At 40.4% G+C, this 23171-nt stretch overlaps 1 protein-coding gene across 1 annotated transcript in view; it reads left to right on the plus strand.

Annotated features, from left to right (window-relative positions):
- Positions 1-22728, plus strand: part of PPP2R2A (protein phosphatase 2 regulatory subunit Balpha) — a 39239-nt gene extending 16511 nt beyond the window's left edge. The window contains exons 3-10 of the mRNA XM_089537416.1: positions 10321-10418; positions 15162-15327; positions 16720-16832; positions 17745-17922; positions 19291-19455; positions 19605-19774; positions 20068-20159; positions 21701-22728. Of these exons, the coding sequence (XP_089393542.1) occupies positions 10321-10418; positions 15162-15327; positions 16720-16832; positions 17745-17922; positions 19291-19455; positions 19605-19774; positions 20068-20159; positions 21701-21980 (1262 nt within the window). The 3' untranslated portion in view covers positions 21981-22728. The remainder of the gene's footprint in view (positions 1-10320; positions 10419-15161; positions 15328-16719; positions 16833-17744; positions 17923-19290; positions 19456-19604; positions 19775-20067; positions 20160-21700) is intronic.
- The last annotated feature ends 443 nt before the right edge of the window (positions 22729-23171 follow it).

The following is a 23171-nucleotide window of genomic DNA, read 5'->3' on the forward strand; positions in this document are numbered from 1 at the left end:
ACCTCTGGATAAGTTGACTTAGGTGTTTTGGGTCCATTTTTAATCTAATTTTCTAATTTATACATGAGTATATACAGTATACAATACAAACAATTTAACACTGATCCTTAACTAAGCAGAAACATTCTGCAGAGAATAAACTCCCAATTTGCTTTTGGTGTGAATTCCAGAGGTTAGCTTGGTACTTTGGTAACTGAAGGAATACCTCTCCTGGCTGATACCTGAGGTCTGCAGGAGAGGTACTCCTCTGTGTTGCTCCTGTGTTGTTGTTGTTGCTGTCTGTGTGCTTTCAAGTGATTTCCAATTTATGGCAACCCTAAGGCAAACTTACCATGGGGTTTTCTTGGCAGGTTCTTCAGAGGGGCTTTGACATTGCCATTCATTTCCATGGCTGAGTGGGGATTTGAACCCTGGTTTCCAGAATCATAGTCCAGTGTTCAGACCAATACACCACACTGGCTCTGAGGTATACCTGAGCTTCTTTCCAAAAGCTTTCTGCATGATTTGAGTAAGTAAGCTAGCTGGTGTTGTGAGTTTGTTTTAAGCCAGCAAAGCCTTCCTCCAAGGCTGCAATATTTTTAGTGTCAGTTTTTTAAAAAACGTTGATGGGAAGAAGGCTTTTGATGTATGAAGAACTTGATCCAGTGTTCTGTTGCTGCCTTTTGTGCTTCTCTTAGCACTTGCTGTTGGCTCTTGTCTGCTGCTCAGCCTATTGATATTCTGTTTGTACTTGCAGGCAAGGGCCTAAGTCCCCCCCCCCCCACTCCTCCATAAATAGCTGTACACAACTGTGGCTTGGCAACCTGCCTCCCGAAAAGAGGTGAAAGACCTCTCAAGGGCTATTATTCACTCTAGACTCTTACCATGTTGAATCATGGTCATTCCTTTTTTCTTAACACCAAAGGTTGGAAGGGAATGGCGATCTGCATATGTCTGGCCATTGGAACATTGGTTGGATTAAAATACCCACCAAACAACAATAAGCGGATTAGTTGGGAAGATTCTGGAAAAGCCCCCAAACCTGTAGACTAGCACAGTGTCCGGTTTCCTTCACATTGGACATGTTTGTTTTAATAATGTACGGTCTTTAAAGAGAATTCATTACAGCTCTTAAGTTTAGGTGCTATCAAGTCTGTGGTTTTTTTCCCCTTTCCTTTATGTCAAAGTGGCTAAAATACAGTAGGCCCATTGTATCCACGGATTCTTAATCCATGGATTCACGCGTCTACGATTTTGAAAATATATATTTTTTGTAAAAAGTATAAATTCCAAAAAAACTTGATCTTGCCATTTTATATACAGGGCACCATTTTAATCTACCAATGCATTTTAATGGGACTTGAGCGTCCAAATTTTTGGTATCCACTGAAGGTCCTGGAACCAAACTCCAGCGGATAACAGCACTGTAAAAAGTGCTGAGTTTGATTTTAAAAAAATTAAATTAGCAGCAACATTAAGAATATGAGAAGATTCTGGACCTGTAGAGGTTGGTAAAGAGTTATGGCACTTCAAGGGATGCACTTTCCCACCCTTAGGTTAATACAGAAACTGTCATGGTTTGGCACATTGTGCTTGTCTTGATCCAGTAAACCCATGGTTCTTGGGCTCCTGGGCATGCATGCTGCCATGGTACATCCCTACAACTCTCTGAACATGCCTACATCAAACCCATCTGTGGGGAGTGCTCCACAGCATGGCTGAAGAAGTAGCACTCTTAATTTTGGACTTCTTCCCACTTGCTTCAAACTCTGTTTATTGAAAGCTGTGTGTTAGTTTGGAAAGTCTGCTACCTAGTGACTGAAAGTGATACTGCAAATGTCAAACACATGAACACATTTAAATAATGCACAGTGGGCCTTGGTATCCAGGGGCATTTGGTTCAAAGACTCTCCCATGGATACCAAAATCTGTGGATGCTCAAGTCTCATTAAATACAATGGCATAGTGAAATGATGTCTCTTATATAAAATGGCAGAAACAAGGTTTGCTTTTTGGAATGTATATTTCTTTCACATGACATGGATGCTGTTTTGTTTTTGTTTCAAAGAGTTTTAAACTTAAGCTGCCTTGAGTCCTTGTACTGGGAGGAAGGCAAGATATAAATAATAATAATTATTATTATTATTATTATTATTATTATTTTGAATATTTTTTAGTTGTGGATGGTTGAATCAGTGGATAAAAAATTTGTACAGAGTGAGTAGAGGGGATTGGCACCTCTTTTAGGCTCTTCTTGGATGGACTAAGCTCCTGGGTTTCACTACTGTATTCAGAGAAGGGAATGGTTCCTTTTATAATAAGAGTTGAAGTACAGTTAAAGAGAGCTGATGTGGTGTAGTGCTGAACTAGAAGATGAGCATTCAATTCCCAGCTCAGCCATGAAACCCACTGGGTGACCTGGGGCAAGTCACACTCTCTCAGCCTCAGAGGATGGCAGTGACAAACCTCCTCTGAAGAAACTTGCCAAGGAAACTCCATGATAGGTTCACCCTAGGGTTGTTGTAAATCGGAAAGGACTTGAAGGCAAACAACAACAGAAACAGATGTACAGTACTTACATTGACCCATGAATAAGTTGACCCAGGGTTTTTGGGTTGATTTTTTGACTAAAATTTCTTGGCTTATACATGGCGGTATACAGGAATCTTTTTAGCACATTGGAAACTTAGATTGGGAATTTAGTGTGTTTGAGTTTGGGGGTTATTGGTAGTTTTTTTTTTAAAGAATCTCTGCTTTAATGTTATTAATAATGGGCCAATCCAAAGAAAATAGTGTGGTTGCTTTTTCCTTTTCTTTCCCTTTTTTTGTGCTGGTGTCCAATTTGCACAGAGTGAGACCTGAGTATTTTATTGTTTGCTGCAGTCATGTTGCTTTATGTTCTCAGGACTACATCCAGTGTTTGTGGAGATGCTCAGAGCACAAACCCCAGATTAGCTTTCCAGTAGTTGGATTAATGCTGGCACTTCCCCAGGCATGTGGAAACCTGATGCTTACATCCAGGAACAGCAAAGATTTCTCACTGTTCAAAAAGGCTGACACTTAAATGTTGGGGACAGCTGCTCATGCCCCACTGCATCATAGCCGCTTTGCTTCTTGCCTGGCCCAGGCTCATCTGTAAATCTGTTGAACTTATCTGTCCTCACTCCTCAAAAGCATCCCTCCGTGAGTCAATGCCACAGTGTTTTCCCAGTCCTGTTATAAACAAGGCAGCATGTCATACGCAAAAGTATGTGTAATGACACTTGTATAATATTTGCTGAGAAAACAACACTATGTGCATTGACTATGCACAGACCAACTGATGCGGCTTCTGCAAATAATCTTTGTGTATTTTCTTCCCAATATGTGTTTGGGCCTTTCCAATTAATAAAGAAATAACAATGTTATTATCATTTGTTTAGTTTTGAAGCACCTAACAGGATGACATTGTGCTCACATTGTGCTCAAGAGTGAAAAAAGAATCAGGTTAGTTAAAAAAGGATCAGGTGGCAGATGATGGCTTTCCCCGGTCAAGTGTTGACATTTAAGAGTAGAAGATGGACAATACCTTTCATCTACTATAAACCAGCTATCTGCAATCCATCAAAGTTCAAAGTTCAGTTGTATCCAGATCTACAGTTTGCTAAGAAATAGCATGATTAATCTATGACCTCTATCAGAGAAAAGTCTTTCTGTTGGATAGACAGTTTTAGTGTCATTTCGGCTTAGATGAAGGTCACATCACCCAGTTTGCCCTACCAGGTTCTACCTTACAGGCTCTCAAAAACCGAATCTGGAAACTACTGTCTGGAAAATAACAAAACTTAGATATTACCATTGATAGGACTAGTTAAAGATAGCAAAAGATGCTTCTCTCGGGTTTTTGAGCTGTTCTGATTGAAACAAAGTTAGGACAGCATATGGTAGCTTTCTTGCTGAAGGTTGTTATAAGAATACTTGCTAGCTCCGTAGGTTTTCCTTTCTTGCAAGCTCACACAATTTTAATACTTCTCCTAAAAGCTGACTCATGGACTCCCAAGTCAGGACAGAGGCCAGTGCAAGAAACGTGGGCTTATTCTGCACTGGAATGTTTTGAATAAAGCTGACCGAGCTTTATCTGAACTCCTGATTCTGCCTGGGTGAGGTGTCTGCTTCATAAGGAGGGAGTCCTTTAGCATCTAGATGCATAGTGACAAAGGATTTTTACAAGTCAAGGTGGGCAAAGTATAGCCCGTGGGGTTAAAAATCTCGGGGGTATGGGGAAAAATTTGCACCCCAAGCCATTTCAAGCCCAAGAAAGGCCTTTTAAAAACTGGAAGCAAGTTCAGGTCACTTCTATTTTGCAAAAATAAGTCATCCTGCGGGGGCCTACAGACACAGGGAAGTTGCCCCCAAAGCCACTAGGGATTGTTGTGGGGTTATTTGTGGGCAGTTTTGGGGTTTGTTTTTTTGCAGTGGAGAGTATGATGGGGGAGTTCAGTTACCAAGATCTTATGGGGGATATTGCATCCCCATAGCCTCCCACAGTTGCACACCCCTGTTTTATGTGATGAAGGCATTGATAATGAGGTTGGGGAATGCAAATAGGGGGAAAAAAAGCTAATTAAGACTACAGTATGAAGATTATTAGGGGAATATGAACCATCACGATCACATAAGTCATTGTGTTTGAGAGCCAGATATCTGGTTTGAATCTTGGAGGCTTGAAAGCTCACTTCTCACATGGGTTTTCTGTTCAGCTTTTGGCAGGTTCATTCGCTATTCATCATGTGTAATGTTGGCGTAGTAATGGCCTAGCTTGCAATTTTTTTGTGAAGGTAAGCATACTAAAAGCTGCAGAAATAACATATTTTTTTATTTTTATTTGGCAAATTTGAGTCTAATGTAATGTAAATAAATGGTAGGAGGCTATGGCAGGGTATGCCTACACATTACTTCATTTGTGTGAATTCATTGTAGTGCTTGGAGTGCAGCAAATTCAGGTTTTGCTTTTTGGAACTTTCTGGATCCCCACCACCACCACTATTTTCAATCAGTTGGTTGAATACATGAGGGATGGATGGATGGATGGATGGATGGATGGATGGATGGATGGATGGATAAATAGACAGACAGACAGAGTGAGTGATAAGAGCCCAGGAATACATCTTATTTGTTATTTGAGCTATATCTGTATTCAGAAGAAAGGGTTAAGAACCTTGATGGAGCTTGCAACATTAAAATGCTAGGAACGCGCTTTGAACCCCAAGACCTTCATCTTTTGACATGGGAGATGCTACCATAGGCATGGGGAGATTGGAAGTGTAGCTGTCCGTTGGTGTCAATTCAGAAGCAAACTTTGATGAACTTGGTAGGACTTAAAATGCTGAGAATCCACTGTGTGATTTAAACACCGTAATCTGTAGCTAACAGTTCTTAGTAATACTTTACAAATATACTCAGAATAATTGGGGAGGTGGAGCCACATTTGCGACTTTGACTTTTACAGATCTGATTGTTTGCGGTTTGATTGATATGTTTTCTCTAGGAATCTCTAAATTCTCCAGTGCAACTCTGCCAGAAGTTGACTAGATAACAATTTTAAAGTTAGAGAAACATGATTTGACCAAGGATATTATGTTAATATCTTCTACTAAACAAGAAGACCTAATAGGATTATTAGAAGCTTTTATTAAAAAGGTACAATCATGCCCTCTCTTCACCCCCTGACCCCTCTTTGACTGTCTGTTTTGTAAAGTCAAAGGCTTTCATGACCGGCATCCATAGCTTTTTGTGGGTTTTTCAAGCTATGTGGCCATGTTCTAGCAGACCTTTTTCTTCCACAACATCTGTTTTGTGTATGTTGTACTCATCTCCATGAGAGGTGTCACGGTCTCTCTTTTGGGCATTGCCACCCTCATCACTTGGGTACAGCAACTCCATCCCTTTTAAATGCACTCCTGTGACAGGGTTCAGAGCTTTTGCTGCACCCATATAGTGTCTTGCAATGCATTGCACACCACTCTTCTGTACTATTTTTGTGCCAATAAATATGAGGGAGAAACACCCACATTGCAAAGAGGGTTTTTTTTTAATTTGGACATGTCTGTGGTATTAGAAATAGAGGTTCCCATCTCAGAGTTATTGCTTGCTAATTCTAGGTGGAGTCCAAGTCCACAACAATAAACCTTGAATCAGTTCTTGACTTTGATGGTCTGTGCTTTGCGCCTTTTGGGGTGGATGGGTTAACCTTTTCCCATATGTTGCATGGCTTGCCCTCTTCCCCTCCTAGCAGAAGAATTCAGAGCTTGGAAAGATGGAGATGGCTGATGGATTCTTGGAGTGGGAATTGAAACATGTAGCTTCTAAAGCTTTGGTTTAGTTGAACCCACTTTGACTGCCAGTTGTCTGCTTAGTTGATTAGCTTATAATTTTAACAATGAACTTTTCAAGATCCTAAATGCATTAGCACAGGACTCAGATTATTTACTTTATGCCTTTCCTTGAATGTCATGGAAAATAATTAACAAGCAATCCATATATAATTTCCTCTAAGCATCTTTGCAGTATGAGGTGGTAATTATTCCAAATTGCAGCCATCTTTTTAATAAAGGCTTCTAATAATCCTATTAGGTCTTCTTGTTTTGTAGAGGATATTAACATAATATCCTTGGTCGATAGACATGAATAACAAGATTATCAATCATGTTTCACTAATTTCAAAATAGCTGTGTGATCTCTGTTTTTAACAAGGCTAACATAACACCAAGGCAAAGCTAATAACACAAGACAAAATCTGCTTGGGAGAAAGTTAGTCCTCTCCTAGCTGTATTTCTACATTTTGGAAAGACAAAGGCCCTATACAGACTGGCCCGAAAAGCCAGCCAGTGGGCGGAGTTGGGGCATCACACCCAGATGCTGCATGCCCTGACTCCGCCACCAGGGTGCCATGATGCCGCGCACCATTCCACACAGTGCGCAGCATCATGGCACTCCTCCAGCGCTGTGTCCAAATGACACAGGCACTGAAGGAGCAGCATATAGCCGCTCAGCCGTGGCTATTGCAACCTTTTGAGGGTGCAAAAAAAGAGCTGCTTTTTGCCGCTTCTTTTTGTGCTCTCGAAAGGCCAGACTGGGGCCGCGGCATGAGGTTGCCATGGCCCCAATCCGGCACGAAAAGGGGCAGCTGCAGGCTACTGGGAGGCATGAGAGCAAGGGTCATGAAGGACAGGGTGACCAGTTGTAGGGCATTCAAGAAGCGTCTGGGACATTACAAAAGTAAAAGCTAACACTCTTATAAATTCAAATTAATGCTTCTTAGTGATGCTCCAAATGGAATACATTTTTGGAATTCCTCCTGGACAGAAGGCTGAAATGTAGCCTGCGTCCTGGAAAAGGAGGATGTCTGGTCAGCCTGAGACACTGACATTTGCCTTCTTCACAGATGCATCCATGTCATAACCAGGAGACTGGCAGAAACAGTACAGAGAAGTAGCCCCTTAAAGGGCAGGACTGAGTGCTTGTTTTGGTGTGACTTTTGATGGGTCTGGGAGCAACCCACCTCCATTGATTTGATCTTAATCTTCCACAACATACCAGCTGCGTGCAGTAATAGGCAGATGGTCCTTGAGCATGGACGTTGGGTGTAGGTTTGGAAAATGTGCTCTGTCGAGCATAGTCAGACGCGGCACATCATTGAGTGCTTGCTGACAAACTTAGAGGGCACTGGCTCCTCTGCTGATTCCCTTTTGCTTTGGATGCTTGCCTGTAGCAGGGATTGCTTTGCAGGCTACTGGATAGCAATGTGAGCCTCTGTGTGCCGGTCGCAAAGACCCCCACCTAGAGACTGTAGCAAAAAATAGCAGGGCACCAAGAGGGAGGGCAGAGGAGAGTGGCACGTTCTCTGGATTCTCTCTTGCTCATTGCAGCACTGAAGGATGAAAATAACCTCTCCTGTAATTATCACTGAGATCCCCGGTCCCATTTCAAAGAAAAGACTCGCATTCATTTTCTTTGGCAGAAAGGGTGTTAACACAGATGAAAATACACAAGCAATTCGGTGCACTGCGGAAGATGAAATGCTTCCCATGTCAGTTTTCAAACACAATTAAATCCGCCCAGTCTAACACCAGTGCCTTGATGTCTGCCTGTTTCTTTGACCAAGGTATGGGAATGAACTATTTTTAACGGTGAGTTCTTTGCTTTCCAATGCTTGCCTAGTTGCTCTCGTCGCTTAGTTATGCATAGATGCACCGGGTAGCTTGGTGCTTTGCCTTGTGATGATTAAGCATGCTTCTTTCTGTTTCGCCTTGTGTGTCATTGCTTTTCGTCCTTTTGTGATGAACTGGTGAAAGGAAGCCCTGTCCATGAAGGGAAAACAAGCTTTTTTATTTGAAAAGCTAGGTTTTGCTGGTATGTTAACTTTCAGCTCGTGACAGTGCATGAAGTTTTTTTCCCAATGTATTTTTTAAAAAGCCCAGTCCTACTCTACAGAACTTGAGGAGAAAGCAAAAATAATGTAGAGGAACTGGAGAACTGTGCTAAGTTTAACTGGGGGACGTGTGGATGCTAATGTGGAGGTGCTGCTGAATTTATAGATGGATTTGTAAGTCTTAAATTTCCCCAGTTCCAGAGGTTGCAATGTAATCATGATATTTAACTGGTTGTAAGCAGGCTGCAAGGCCCCATCTGTCTTATTGTTTGCAATATGGAAGTGGGGATGTTTTTTAGCCCTTCAGAGGTTTTAGGCTATAACTCCCATAATTGGGTTTTGAGGAAGTTCTAGAGGCCATCAAGTCACCTAAAACTGTTCAGGGTTTTCAGTAGGAACCCCCTCCCCCCCCCATCATTTGGTACCTGATCCTTTTCTTCTTCCTCTTCCTTATTAAGTGAGGATGCTTGTATTTTCTACCGGTAACTTATGGTCAAGATAGTTTTCTCGAGAACTAGAAGTTCTTACGTTTGCAGTCACTGAACCTTTGGTTAAAGTAATGCCTGTGCACCAGGTTGAAACCAGGTCAACCCCACAACTTTGTCTGTCACCTTCGTCTAAGAGATACTTGTGATGAGTTTCTTTGTCAATTCATTAGAATGTCTTGAGATTCTGATCTTGTGTGCTGTTTCTTTTGTATTCCTCCTTTGTGATGCTGTATAAAATATGTAGCCTCTAGCTTCACTGAATCATCTTCATTTAACTTGCTAGCACAAAGCATACATATATCTTGGATTAATTTTGGCAGTTAAAATATTGTCAGAGCTTTCTTCTTCAACCGATCTATTGCCTTTATCACACCATACATCTGCATTAAGTTCCAATGCCAATTTTGGTCCTTTTTGCAGTTGGAGGCACTGTAGAAGTTCTCTCCCCTCCCTCTTCATGTTGGCTCTCTATTTCCAATGCAGACAGGATTTCCAAGCAGAATGATAAAAGCATGCTCAGTTGTATCACTATGTCAGAGGTTTTTCCTGATGCTCTGTTCTAATTTGTAATGGAGTATTTATTTATTGGTCTTATTTGGAGGGGATGCTACATTATTGCAGGGATGGGAGGCATGTGACTCTCCAGATGTTGTTTAGACTGCATTTCTAAACTCTCCAGGTGTTGTTTAAACTGCTTTTCCTCACCACTGGCTATACTGGCTCAAGGTGATGGGAGTTGCAGTCCAGCAGTATCTGAAGGGACACACATTCCACACCCTCTGCTTTGTTGAGAGGTCCTTTAACTGTCATGTGTAACGTGCCAAACTTTCTGTTTCCTGTTTGCCAAGCACCTGCATTTTGGGGTTCTCATATAGAATCCTGAAATGTGTCATCAAAAATTGGCTAGTGCTATGGAAGTCAGCCCTCCACTTTTGCAGCTTTGAGTTTTCTGGATTTGATTATACACAGATTTTATTACTATGTTCTCTCTAGGAACCTCTAGGTCAGTGGTTCCCAGCCTTCCTAATGCCACGACCCTTTAATACAGTTCCTTATGTTGTGGTGACCCCCAACCATGAAATTATTTTCGTTGCTACTTCATAACTGTAATTAAACAGGTGTTTTCCAATGGTCTTAGGCGACCCCCATGAAAGGGTCCATCGACCCCCAAAGGGGTCCCGACCCACAGGTTGGGAACCACTGCTCTAGGTCCTCCAGTGTGACTCTGCCAGAAATTGACCATAGAGTCACACTGGAGGACCTAGGGATTCCTAGAGAAAACACTTCTCTAGGCATTTGTAGGTCCTCCAGCATGACTCTTTGGTCAGCCTCTGCTGGATGTTGATCACAGAATTGCATTGGAAGATTTAGAGATTCCTAGAGAGATGTTCTCTCAGGTTTTTAAAAAATAGTATTAATGTCTGTATCTTCTTTCTTATACAGCAGACATAATCTCTACAGTAGAATTTAATCATTCTGGAGAATTACTAGCGACAGGAGACAAAGGCGGTAGAGTTGTCATCTTTCAACAAGAGCAAGAGGTAAGTTTCGGGTTGGCATTATGTGCCGATATCCCTTCTCCCAATCTTTGATGTTGACTTGAGTAGGAATGGCAACCTTGTTCCCTGCCCCCCCCCCCACCAAATTGTGCAAGCTGAAGCTGTCAAATCATCTTGCGTGATTTCTTTTTGTCGACAAGTATATAACATTGGAATAACATTTGGTTAACATATCCAGATGTAGACATGCTATATTACAAAGGAGAGCTTAAAATGTGGGGCGACTTGACCTGTTACATGAAAATACCAGTACAAGAGTAAATACATAATCCAGAGAGCACAATCCTATTCAAACAGCAATTTTACACAGAACTAAATCCCATTTCTGTTTATTCCCAACTAGGAGTATGTAGGATTGCAGATAACAAGGGTCCATTGTATTCTTATGCAGCATTAAAACTTCCCAATAATCTGTGGGGCAGAGAGAGATGAGTAAATAACAGACCTTGGATAGTGACTTAAAAATCAGTTGGTTGCAATTATAGCTCCAAGCATCAAGTTCCAAGTTACTGTTAGAATTACAAATTTTAGAATACCTGTTTGCTGCTCTTTTTCTCAGAAGCAGCTAAATAGATATTTTAAAATGACCTAAATGCCAAAAGCCTGTGATAGAGAACACACACTCCTGTCCACCTCATTTTTCACCCCATACACCTGACGAAGCATGAAACAACATTTGAACCGTGTGATATCCCCATACCTTGTAACTGAACTAATCAAAACCATTACAGTTACCCTGCAAAAGAACTGATTATCCCCCATCAAGCCACAGTTGTTAATATAATTTAAGTTAGGCCTTAATTGTTGGTAACAGGACAACTAATCTGTTACTTGTAGCCAGTTACTTCTGGATGCAGTAAATAAAATGTTTGTGTTAGAAGATAGTATTTGAGGTCCATGACTTATGTGCTTCCAGTGAAACTTCAATGTTCAGGAAGCAGATCTCCTAATAATCTGAATAGCTTTTAGCAGATGATACTAATAATAATAATGCTGATTCCTGTTGACATTTTAGTGCATCGTGTTCCTATAAGCAAGCACTTTAAAGAGGGCTTCCATTAAAATGCTCTCTATTTTCTTACAATTGCAGTGCAGTTCATTCATCCATCCTCCCATCATTGAATGTATGTAATGAGTTTGCTGTGTCTTACGTCTAAATGGCATTTGCAAGAATCAGGCATCTGCTTTAGTTTTCTCTAGCGTTCCAGGTTGGCTTTAACCTACATTGTCCTTAATAACCTTGGGCCCAGCCCATGTCTGATTCAAGGAGTCATTCTCTGTTTTGTATAACATTTTACTGGTACCAAAATACCCTTTATCTAACAAGTCTAGGGCTATAGCTTTGTTGGCATGTCGAAAGGCACACATGAAGTCGAAGGCTTTCCATCGGTTTTTGTGGGTTTTTTGGGCTATATGGCCATGTTCTGGAAGACTTTATTCCTGACGTTTTGCCAGCATCTGTTGTTGGCATCTTCTAAAGCCACAGATGCTGGTGAAACATCAGGAATAAACTCTTCCTTAACATGACCACATAGCCGGCAAAACCCACAAAAAACAATTCATCTTAAATTTCTGAACATATAATCTTTACTTATGGTTTGATATAAGTGAATTGCATTTTAGTTGGTATCCAAGTTCGATGGATACATAACATAATTTTTGAAAGAAATCTCTACTCTTTGTTTTTCTGCTCTACTCTCTCTGTTTTTCAAAAATCTCTATTTTTAAATGAAATCTCTACCTATGACTTTTGGGGGTAACTAATATGTTTTCGCTGCAAAAGTTACTTTGATCTTTTAGTGCCACCTAGTGGGGAATCATCTAGAAACAACTCTCTTTCTGGGTACATGTCTGTGCTTCTCTTTTCAGCCAAAAATTGCACGGTGTTAACAAAAGACATTTAAAATAAAACAAAAGAATTGGTGATAGTCAGCTAAAAGACTTCTTTCTATCCGTTGGTGGAATCCAAGCACAGTTAGGCTGAGTGGCACATGGGCTGTAGAAATTGATGAAGATTACTTTTTAACAGTGAACACATTCTGTTGTTAGGATGTTAAATGTTAGGAGAAAGAGTAGTGTTGAGAAAGCTTTATAGTGTCTTTATCTTTGTGGATGCATCTGGATGTCAGAGTAGCCTGCTGATCATGAACCTCATTAACCTTCTGATCCAACACTCCCAATTCTCAGCTTGCCATATTGTCAGAACCTGGATCAACCATGGTTAAGTTTAACTGTGGCTAGTAGTAACAACACAACTTGAAGCTGTGGTTAACTAATTAATTAATTAACCGGAAACCCAGTTAATTTCATTGGGGTTTCTCATGCAAGGAGTACCTAGAGGTGGTTATTTATTTATTAATTTATTGGATTTATAGCCTGCCTTTCTTGCAAAATGGGATTCACGGTGGCTGTTCATCTTTGATTTTGTACCTTGATGATTGCACCATCTCATTGTCTCCTTGTTCAGACACATATAGAGATGCTTAACACTGCTCTTAATAATCTGTATTAAACCACAATAATCAGGGCTTTCTGGTTATATTGGGCCACAGGTCCCATACCAGGAGTCTGATTCATATAGAATGCATCATCAGGTTGGGGAAGGCTGATAACACCATGTTAACTGTTTAATAGAAACACGATTTATGCTTAAGTGCACTAAAAATAGTTTTGCTTTTCTCAGAGGACCTTTGTACAACATTGATGTATACCGATTTTAATGAGCAATTTTCTGTCCTTCCAAAAATCCTGAGAACTAGATTTTAAGACTGTGGGTCCTAAATACAATTTTCTCAACATCGCCTTACTATCAAACTGTAGTTTATTTACTTTTATGTAAATTAGGCATTCTGTTGTTGTTGTTGTTGTTGTATGCCTTTAAGTCATTTCTGACTTTTGTTGAACCTATCATGGAGGTTTCTTGGAAGAACTTTTCACAGGGGGTTTGCCCTTGCCTTCCTCTGAGGGTTTGAGAGTGTGACTTACCCAAGTGCACTGATGGTTCAGCAGTGGAAGACTCTACCTCGGAGCGTCATGGAGTCTCCTTCTTTGGAGGTGTTTAAACAGAGGCTGGATGGCCATCTGTCTGGAGGGCTTGGATTGTATCTTCCTGCGTGGCAAAATGAGGTTGGACTGGATGGACCTTGTGGTCTCTTCCAACTTTGTGTTTCTCTTCCTGTATTCCATGTTATCCTAGTGCAGCTCTTTAGCACAAATGATCTCCAGGAGCCTTGCCATCTTTCATCACAGCATCTCTTGACACCTGATCCCTTCCCTGGAGTTCAGCAGATATGTAATTTCACTCACCACTGAGCTGTTGTCATGCCTGGGCTGGAATGCAGTAGCAGTTCAACCATGCAAAGCAATGTAGAGCAGGTTGGGTGGTAGGAAATGAATACTGTCCCTAAACTGATAATGTGAGCAAGATTCACGCCAACAGAATGTTAATTACATTAAACTAGAATACAGCTGAGTGTCACCATGGACAACTCTGACATATTTTGACAAGACACATGTGGGCTGTTGTTGTTTTAAATGACGTCAGCATCCTCTTGATCAATTTGTGACGTCGTAGTGAGATATTGATGAAACATGGAATGTAGATGTGAGTAAGCACACAGCAAGATGTCTAGCTTTGGAAACAACTTCAGAGGAAGAGGATCAATGAAGTGTAACTAGGATTTCCTACAAAACAATAACACTTCCTTGTGTGTTCCCAAAGCACAGGTTTATTAGTGTACCTGGTGCCCATTTTCCCCACTCCAGGTTGAACAGTGTGCTCAGCCTAGTGGAAGTAAAATTCCTTCCTTCATGATGGCTGCTGCCCTGCCATCATGATATTAGTAATACACAGCCAGAGAATAAAAACACAGTTTAAACGAACAGTCCTGTGGCACCTGAAAGACTAATCAATTTGATTAGGACCTTGCAGCTGTTGAGGCAAAGCTGTTCCCATCACCTTTTGCTTTGGATCATGTACAGTGTGCTCATGTTCTCTTTTTGTCCCATCCCACTGTTGATCATGTCATTGTCTTCTTCTTCAAGAGATAAATAAGACAATGAGTTCAAAAGCAATACATTTGCACAATGATTTCAACTCTGATTCCAAAGTCCCCAGCAGATTATACACCAGCAAATCCAGTCTTGTGTTGCTTTCACGAGTGTATGTTTTTGCAAACACACAACAAATGAAACAAGTTTTTAAGGCGATAGTATCAAAGTGCACTATATAGTCAATGAGTTAATTAAATTTAAAAATAAATTGTTTGAAAAGTTGTCCCCAAATAATGGGGAAGCATATTAGAAGCATCCCTTTTCTTCCTCTGCCTTATGTAAGAAGATGCTTGCAGTGACTTTGAGCTTAAAAATTACTTTTCTAAAATGTAAGAATGGAGATTTGGTTGACAAATTTATCAGCTGAGATTTCTTCAGTTAGACTGGGATTCTCTCCTGCACTAAAATACTATCTTATGGGTTTACTTTAATTCCCTCAGATTAAGCGAAACTGCTGTGGAAGGAACTTTTTATCTGTGTGAATGATATACTTTTTAAAATGATATCATGTTTTTAATCTCTTATGTTTTAATTTTATTTGTTTTATTTGATTTAATCTCTGCAAGCCACCTTGAGCCATTCTTTGAGAAATGCAAATATACAACTACAACATTCGGCTTTCACTGAATTCCATACGTTTTCTCTGTTCTTTGTTTGTTTTGTTTTGCCCAGAACAAAACACAGTCTCACAGCAGAGGCGAATACAATGTTTACAGTACCTTTCAAAGCCATGAACCAGAGTTTGACTACTTGAAAAGTTTAGAAATCGAAGAAAAGATCAACAAAATTAAATGGTTACCCCAGAAAAATGCTGCTCAATTTTTATTGTCTACAAACGGTAAGACCGTCCTAATACTGATTCCTGAAAACACTTCCTCTAGGTCTGTTTGTAGAGACTTTGCTACTGTTGATTTTGCTGCCTTGTTGGATCAGTTCCCAGCTGTATGAAGTAGGGTTGGGGAATGTGCAACCCTCAACTTACTAGATTGCAGATGCCATCATCCCTCACCATTGACAATGCTGGCTAGGGCTGATGGAAGTTTGAGTCCAACAGTTTTGGGTAGAACACACATTCTCCAGCATTAATATAAAGGATACATCCTGGCCCTCGTATTGCAAGACCTAACTTATGGCTTCCTAGAGGTATCTGATTGGCCACCATAGGGAAAACTTGTCTGGAATAACCCTTGCCTTCACCCAGCAGGGATCTTGTTAGCTCCCAACCTGTTTTATGGATGCTCAATCTCTTGTATAGAGCTCCCCATGTATAACAGGACTTTTTCTTCTTTTTGCCACATCTTAGCCACATCTTTTTGTGATTCATTCTGCCACATTACCGATGTGTCACTAACTGGAACGTTTTATAAAACTGGACACAGGTGCTATGCCATGTTTTGCAGGCTTTAAGTTTAAATGAACATATTCAAGCCATTTAATTTAGACTCTATATTCTTGATTGTAAGGTTTGTGGATCAGGCTGCTTGATCTTGTTCTTGACTTAAGTTCCTGGTTCTGGAAAGATGATTTCTTTACTTTCTAAGGTTCTGGGTTGTAAGGTATAACCTTAGATTAAATATATCTTGCCCAAATCCACAAATTGCTTTGAGAAACCTGCATGCTTTTTGGAGTCATTTACTAAAATGCCAACATGTTCTGAACTCCAATCCAGGAGTGGGAATTGTGCCGTCCTTCCAGAGGTTGCTAGGCTGCCATAGCCAGTAGAGCCAGTGGTGAAGAATGCTGAGAGTTGTAGGCCAGCAACATTTGGAGGGCCACACAGTTCCCACATGCGACTCCTTGCAAAATTTTATCCGGCATAAAGTTACATGGAGTTCACCAGAGACCACAGTCCACAAAATCCTATGCCAAATATAATTTCTCAGGCTCCAAAATGCTACACGGTATCTTGCCACAAACTATTGCAGCTAGCCCTTTGTATTCATTCAAGATTATTCAAATCCTGTATATGTTTGGAATTGCAGGTATAGTGGGAGCCCTGAGCCATCACATAGGAGTGATGGGCTTCAAGGAACACCAGTGTTAGATAGCTAGACCAGCCCAATATATCAGGTATCAAGCATCAAATAAAATTTTAAATCATGCTCATGTGTTATCCAGCTGGGGTGTTTTAAATCAAGGTAGCATCCTTCTCTTGTATGATTGATCTGTTTTATTGGTGAGGATTTGGGTGTTAGCTTTCTTCATCATGATTATTGCAAATGTGTTTCAGACAAAACAATAAAACTATGGAAAATTAGTGAAAGGGATAAAAGACCAGAGGGCTATAACTTGAAGGAAGAAGATGGACGGTATAGGGACCCCACTACAGTCACAACATTACGGGTGAGTATCATGTTCTGTTGATCTTGCTCCCTTTATAGAATCTAGCTGTAGGATTGGCAAATATTCAGTGGTGAGAGTGGAACAGGATTATTCCAGGCATTGTCTGGCTATGTGCCTTCAAGTCAACTTATGGCAACCCCATGAATTTTATAAGGTTTTTAAAGGCAAGAAATACTTACAGTGGCTTGTCAATTTATTTTAGGTTTAAATGGAGTGGCAAATCATGGTTTGGTGTTAGCTAGCAAGTAGTTGGAAAGTGCGCTTGCAAACCATGGCTTCTACTAAGTATGGTTTGCCATGATGTCTGAAAGAATGGCATGATATAGGTGTCTAAAATTACATGCGGTATAGCAAAAATGGATAGGAAGAAAATGTTCTCTTCATAATACTTGAATTGTAGATCTACTGAAGTGGAATGGTTGGGGATTCAGGGCAGAGAACAGGAAAAAATTCTTCATAGGGTGCATAGTTGAACTATGGGATTTGATACCACAGTGGATATTGGATCCATCCACTAAATTGGATGGATTTAAAAGGGTTTTAAACAAATTCATAAAGGACAAGGCTATACATGGTACTACCCACAGTGGATATATATTAGCTCCAATATCAGGGACAGTATGTCTCTTAGTATCAGTTGCTTGGGAACACAAACAAATGGGTACTTTTGCACTCATGTGCTTCTCTGTGGGGTTCCCATTGGCATCTGTCCTGTTCTAGCATGTCTTGTATTACTGTTATAACAGGGGAAACAACATAGATTGACATGCATGCCTCCATCTGCCCTAACCTTCCCATATAGGGAGATGTAGGCCTCCTGTCTCTCAGGCTGATGGTGTTCAGTGGTGACAGCAAAAAGTTTGCTCTCAGTGTTGGGTTTCTACATGGATTTTTTTCTTCTGTACTTTGCAGGTACCAGTATTCAGGCCGATGGATCTCATGGTGGAAGCCAGTCCACGAAGGATATTTGCCAACGCCCACACATATCACATCAACTCTATTTCTATCAATAGTGACTATGAAACGTACCTGTCTGCAGATGACTTGCGGATTAATTTGTGGCACCTAGAAATCACAGACAGAAGTTTTAGTATCCTTTTCTTCTGATGTGTTAGCATTATAAAAATCAGGGGTTGGGATGGAGAAATCATACGATTATCTTTGTAGGCCTACTGCATACCTGCCTCCTTCTCGCCCTGCTTAATTACCGGTGACTATTGCAGAAATAACGCCTATTAGAATAAGATTAGTGGTGAGAGCAAAGAATGTTATGACTTTGGTTTTTTGAGATAATTATGTTTCCTATATTTATCTTGTGCTCAAGGTGGATTGAGTTTAAATAGCTGTCAGTCTTAAGAAACCTACAAGTAATACCAAAGATCATGGAGATAGAAGAAGAAGTAAACTAATTTAAACGTCTCTAAGCATTATGTGGAATGGTCACGGCAGGCAACAGTTCTGGGAGGTGGAGATCTCCCATCCTGAGAGAAAGGTGGATATCCATAAGATAAATAAGTCTAAATCAATACTTGATTCCATCCATAACAGTGGAAGAGGATTTCTGTCTAACCTCTCCTTCAGCAGCTACCAGCAGCCCTAAAGATTAATGGTATCAACATGGTTTCAACATTACTGGGAAAGGTGAGCTGCAGTCCGTAGTGGTGGATATGTTGTAGTGCCTCCAACGCATGGGAGTCTGTGCTCCTTGAAAATGAATGGAGTGGGGGAAACCAGCGAGCAAAATATTAATGAAATACTGAAAAAGAGAAAGCTTAAGGATTTATTTAACGTACAGTGGAAGGGAAGAGCAAAGGGACTTTTAATATTAGCAACATAAAGTTCATAGACCAACATGCGTCTCTCTAGGTGTTACTGGACTACAAATCCCTTCACTGTTGGCTGTACTGGTTATAGCTGATGGGTGCTGCCTCTCAATAACATCTAGATGATCTACATGTTTCTCACTACACAATAAAGTGAGGTAAACAACCCAACAATGACATGGTCCATCAAGTATGGAGTTATCTTTAACTTTGGCCTCTGGGACTAAAAGGAAAATGCATCCTTAAGTTTCTATGCTGTACCCTTTGTATCCCTTTCAGCCCAGTGCCATTCCACCAAAGGTTGGATCACTGTCGGGGCAAACCAGTGTTAAAGCCAAGGAAAAAAGCATTCCAGACAGGCTACAAGCCCTGTGGGCAGGGACTCCATAATTGAATTGTACAGTTAAGTAACAGATGGTAAATGTAGTGGTGGTAAGTTAATGTTCAGACACTCTGGCCCCTAACTAGTCAAGTTGGCAGATCTCAGGTGGCTTGGCAATCAAATAACTGGCCCTGTCCAGTCTCTTTCCCAAGGAACTGTGTCTTCCAGAAAGCTGTTGTGTCCCCAAGTGTTGGTTACAGTTCAGATAGCTGCAACCATTATCAAAAGAAGGTCCTTAATGTCAAATCTATAGATATTGTAGATATTAAGCCTGCCAACATGGAAGAACTGACAGAGGTGATAACGGCAGCAGAATTCCATCCAAACAGCTGTAACACATTTGTCTACAGCAGTAGTAAAGGAACAATCCGTCTGTGTGACATGAGAGCATCAGCGCTCTGTGATAGGCATACAAAATGTGAGTAATGCTTTATTACATTTCCATTCAGATCGCTTTGGTTTTTTAAGATTGATATTGCAGTCCTTGGCTTGTTTGTTTTTTAAGTGAATGAAAAGAGTGCATTCTTTTGGGTTAGATGAATTGTTGTGCTTGTCTCACATTTGCAGTGTTCGAAGAACCAGAGGACCCTAGCAACCGGTCGTTTTTCTCTGAAATCATCTCCTCCATCTCCGATGTGAAATTCAGCCATAGTGGCCGATATATGATGACTAGAGATTATCTGTCTGTGAAAATTTGGGATTTAAATATGGAAAACAGACCTGTGGAAACATACCAGGTATCCTGTGAAATTGCTCCATTTCAGGTCTGAGGGTGGAAGCAGTTTACTCTTTTTTTGCCCAACCTGAGATGAAACTTGCAAAGCAGAAAGCATGAAAAACAAAACCATAAATATTTCCTCAATACTTAGCCTAATTTGCATCTCCCTATTTAAAAAATTGGACCCATAACTCAAACTGGTTGTGGCTTTCTTTTAAAGAGAGAAAGCCAGAAAAAAACCCAATGTTAAATCCATCAATTCATTCTGCTGTTGTCTCTTTTATGCTCCTAACCTGTGTGTTCACCTTCCAGGTGCATGAATACCTCAGAAGTAAACTTTGTTCACTCTATGAAAATGACTGCATTTTTGACAAATTTGAATGCTGCTGGAATGGATCAGACAGGCAAGTCTACCCTTTTCTCTGCCTTTCTCTTAATACATTGCAATCTGGCTGGCAACCCAAAGGCTTCTTGTTTGGTTAAGCAAATTGCAGGCATAGCTGCCACCCAGCACTATATTTTTGGTTTTACTAATGTTTTGGAGAAGGTTTATGGAAGAAGAAATAACTAATGTGAGTGCAAGAGAACCCCTTACACACTTAGTATCAGTAATTCAGTGTTGTATCTGATGAAATGGATTCCGGCCCATAGAGGTCTATGTCCAAACAAATGTGTTAATCTTTCAACTTTATGAAACTGTTCCTTTTGTATACACTTCCCTGTATTATCTGTGTGTATGTGTCTTTGTGTGAGACACAGAAATGGGAGATCTTGCAACTTTTTTTTTTAAATTGCTACGCTATAATTTTGTTATAATTAGAGGGTTTGCCACTGCTCCCAGAAAGACAAGAATTGCTTCCTGGAAACAAAGCATCATGCGATGCCTGGAAGTCAGTGAGTCATGGGAATAGTACTCTCACAAGGGAGTTTGTGAGAATCTGTGTGTCAAGGTTGCAGAGTTAGATCTGGGGAAACCAATATTCAAATTCCCAGCTGGCCATGACGCTCATTCAGAAATCTTGAGCCGGGATGTCAGGGTAAAATGGAGAGACGGTATCCATGTATGCTTCCCTGAGTTCAGTGAATACAAACTGAATTTAAAAATTAAGGTTCTCTGGCACAATCCGTAGCCTATATGAGAGAAGCAGACAAGCACTTTATGATTGCGGTAATACTTATTAGTTTTATTCTACGGGTTGAGTATCCCTTCCCCAGAAATCCAAAATGCTCCAAAATCGAAAACATTTTTATGGGTGGCTGAGATATTGACACCTTTGCTTTCTGATGGCTCAATATACACAGACCTTTGTTTCATGCACAAAATGGTTTAAAAATGTATAAAATTAACTTTAGGGTATGTGTTGTATAACGTGTACATGACACATAATTGAATGTTCAGACTTCGTCTCCAAGGTACATTGTGTATATGTAAATACCCCTAACTATATATATATATATATATATATATATATATATATATATGAAATTCAAACTGTTGCTCCAAGCATTTTGGATAAGGTATACTCAACCTGTATTACATTTTGTTATCCATTTAATTTCAGTGCGCTATGTTCAGGGGCATGGCCTCAGGAGAAAGTCATAAATGAATGAGCAACTCTACATTTCTCTTTCCCCCATAAGAACAAGCTGCTATTATGCACTGCCAGTGGTTGAAATTGTGACTATATATAAACTTAGCTTTGGATGTCATTTCACTTCAAGAATAAGAAGCATGCATTTGTTTTGTTCTTCATGACTATATATAAACTTAGCTTTGGATGTCATTTCACTTCCAAGAATAAGAAGCGTGCATTTGTTTTGTTCTTTGATTGGATTGCATTCTTAAAAATGAGTCTTGGTAATAGAGGCAAACAATGTGATTGTACCGAAAGAAACTGAAAGACTTATTTTGTGAACTCTTTTCTTTTGTCCTCTCCACTTCCAGTGTCATCATGACCGGCTCCTACAACAACTTCTTCCGGATGTTTGATAGGAACACGAAACGGGATATTACTTTAGAAGCGTCTCGCGAAAACAATAAGCCGCGCACGGTTTTGAAACCCCGCAAAGTCTGCGCGAGCGGGAAAAGGAAGAAGGACGAGATCAGCGTCGACAGCCTAGACTTCAACAAAAAGATCCTCCACACTGCCTGGCACCCCAAGGAAAACATCATCGCTGTAGCCACTACAAACAACTTGTATATATTTCAAGACAAAGTGAATTAGGGCTAGTATCCCTAGCAGAGGAGTCCACTTTCCTGCATAGTTCAGATAGATTGAACCTAGCATTTGTACCTGTAAACAATAGGAGGGAGAAACCAGAGAGCAGGAGAGCAACAGGGAGAGAGAAACGGAGAAGTCCATTGTGGCACACTTTGCCCAGTGTTTTAAAAAACGTGCCATATTGACAACCTACTCTTCTAGATAGCTGTGTGGGCAACCTCTTGACGCTGGGGAGTGCTCCATGTCCGCTAGTCATTTAGGTGAGTTTAGGGCACTTTTTAACGTTAACGACTACTCGCACCATCTTGCCTAATGGACTACGGATTGGACTGCTGATCAACTTTGGGTTCTGCCAGTTTATTTTTAATGCCTTCCATTGTGATGATATCGCCACAGAAGCGAGGGGGAAAAATAAGCCTTCAAGTCATGCTGTGGGAGTTAACTGTGTAACCTCATTACTGTATTATTTGTGGCCCCCTTTTTATTATGAAATAACAGCCCATTCCTGCTGTGGCTTGTAGCATTCCTCCTATGCCCTCCTGGACTCCTTTTCCCCCTTTTAAAACAACCCTTTTCTCCCCAGCCCTGTGATGGTGATGGTATATAGAGAGAAGGGGGGAAAGAAGACGAAAAGCACATGAAATGGGTCAGTGGTCAAAGGGGTCTGTGTCGCAAAGAGCAAAAATGTTTTAATACGTTGTTGACTGTAATCACTCCTTGCCATGTCTGGCATTAAAAATAAATTTGGGTGGGTGGGTGGGTGGGGGGCTTAACCGAAGGGAGGAAATCTACCGAATAAAAGTGTCAAAGAATGGTGCGTTTGTTTTTTGTTTCCTTCCTTTTTTTTTAATCTACCTCTTTATGGATGATTTTTTTTCTTCATTTGTTTAAAACCGTATAGGTGTGTGTGATGATTACAATGTTTTTGCTGTTGATTTTTAATCAGTGTTACTTTACAGGAGGAAAGGGAAAAGGGAGGCTTTTTTAAAACAACAACAACAACGGACGATTCCTTTATGAAAATGTTAAAACCTCCTTTTAGTATTTATCAGTAGCTTCCACTAGACTTACAGGCTTTGCTATATAATAATAATATTGAAAATGGTAATTATTTGATATTCTCTGGGTAAACCTTCCCTCTGCCTGCCTTTTTCTCTTTAACAAACCTCTGCGTTGATATGGGCAGGATGGATT

Source organism: Sceloporus occidentalis, unplaced genomic scaffold, assembly GCF_023333645.1.
Source record: "Sceloporus occidentalis isolate IW3139 unplaced genomic scaffold, rSceOcc1.0.p SCAF_9, whole genome shotgun sequence".
NCBI classification, from domain to species: Eukaryota; Metazoa; Chordata; class Lepidosauria; order Squamata; family Phrynosomatidae; genus Sceloporus; species Sceloporus occidentalis.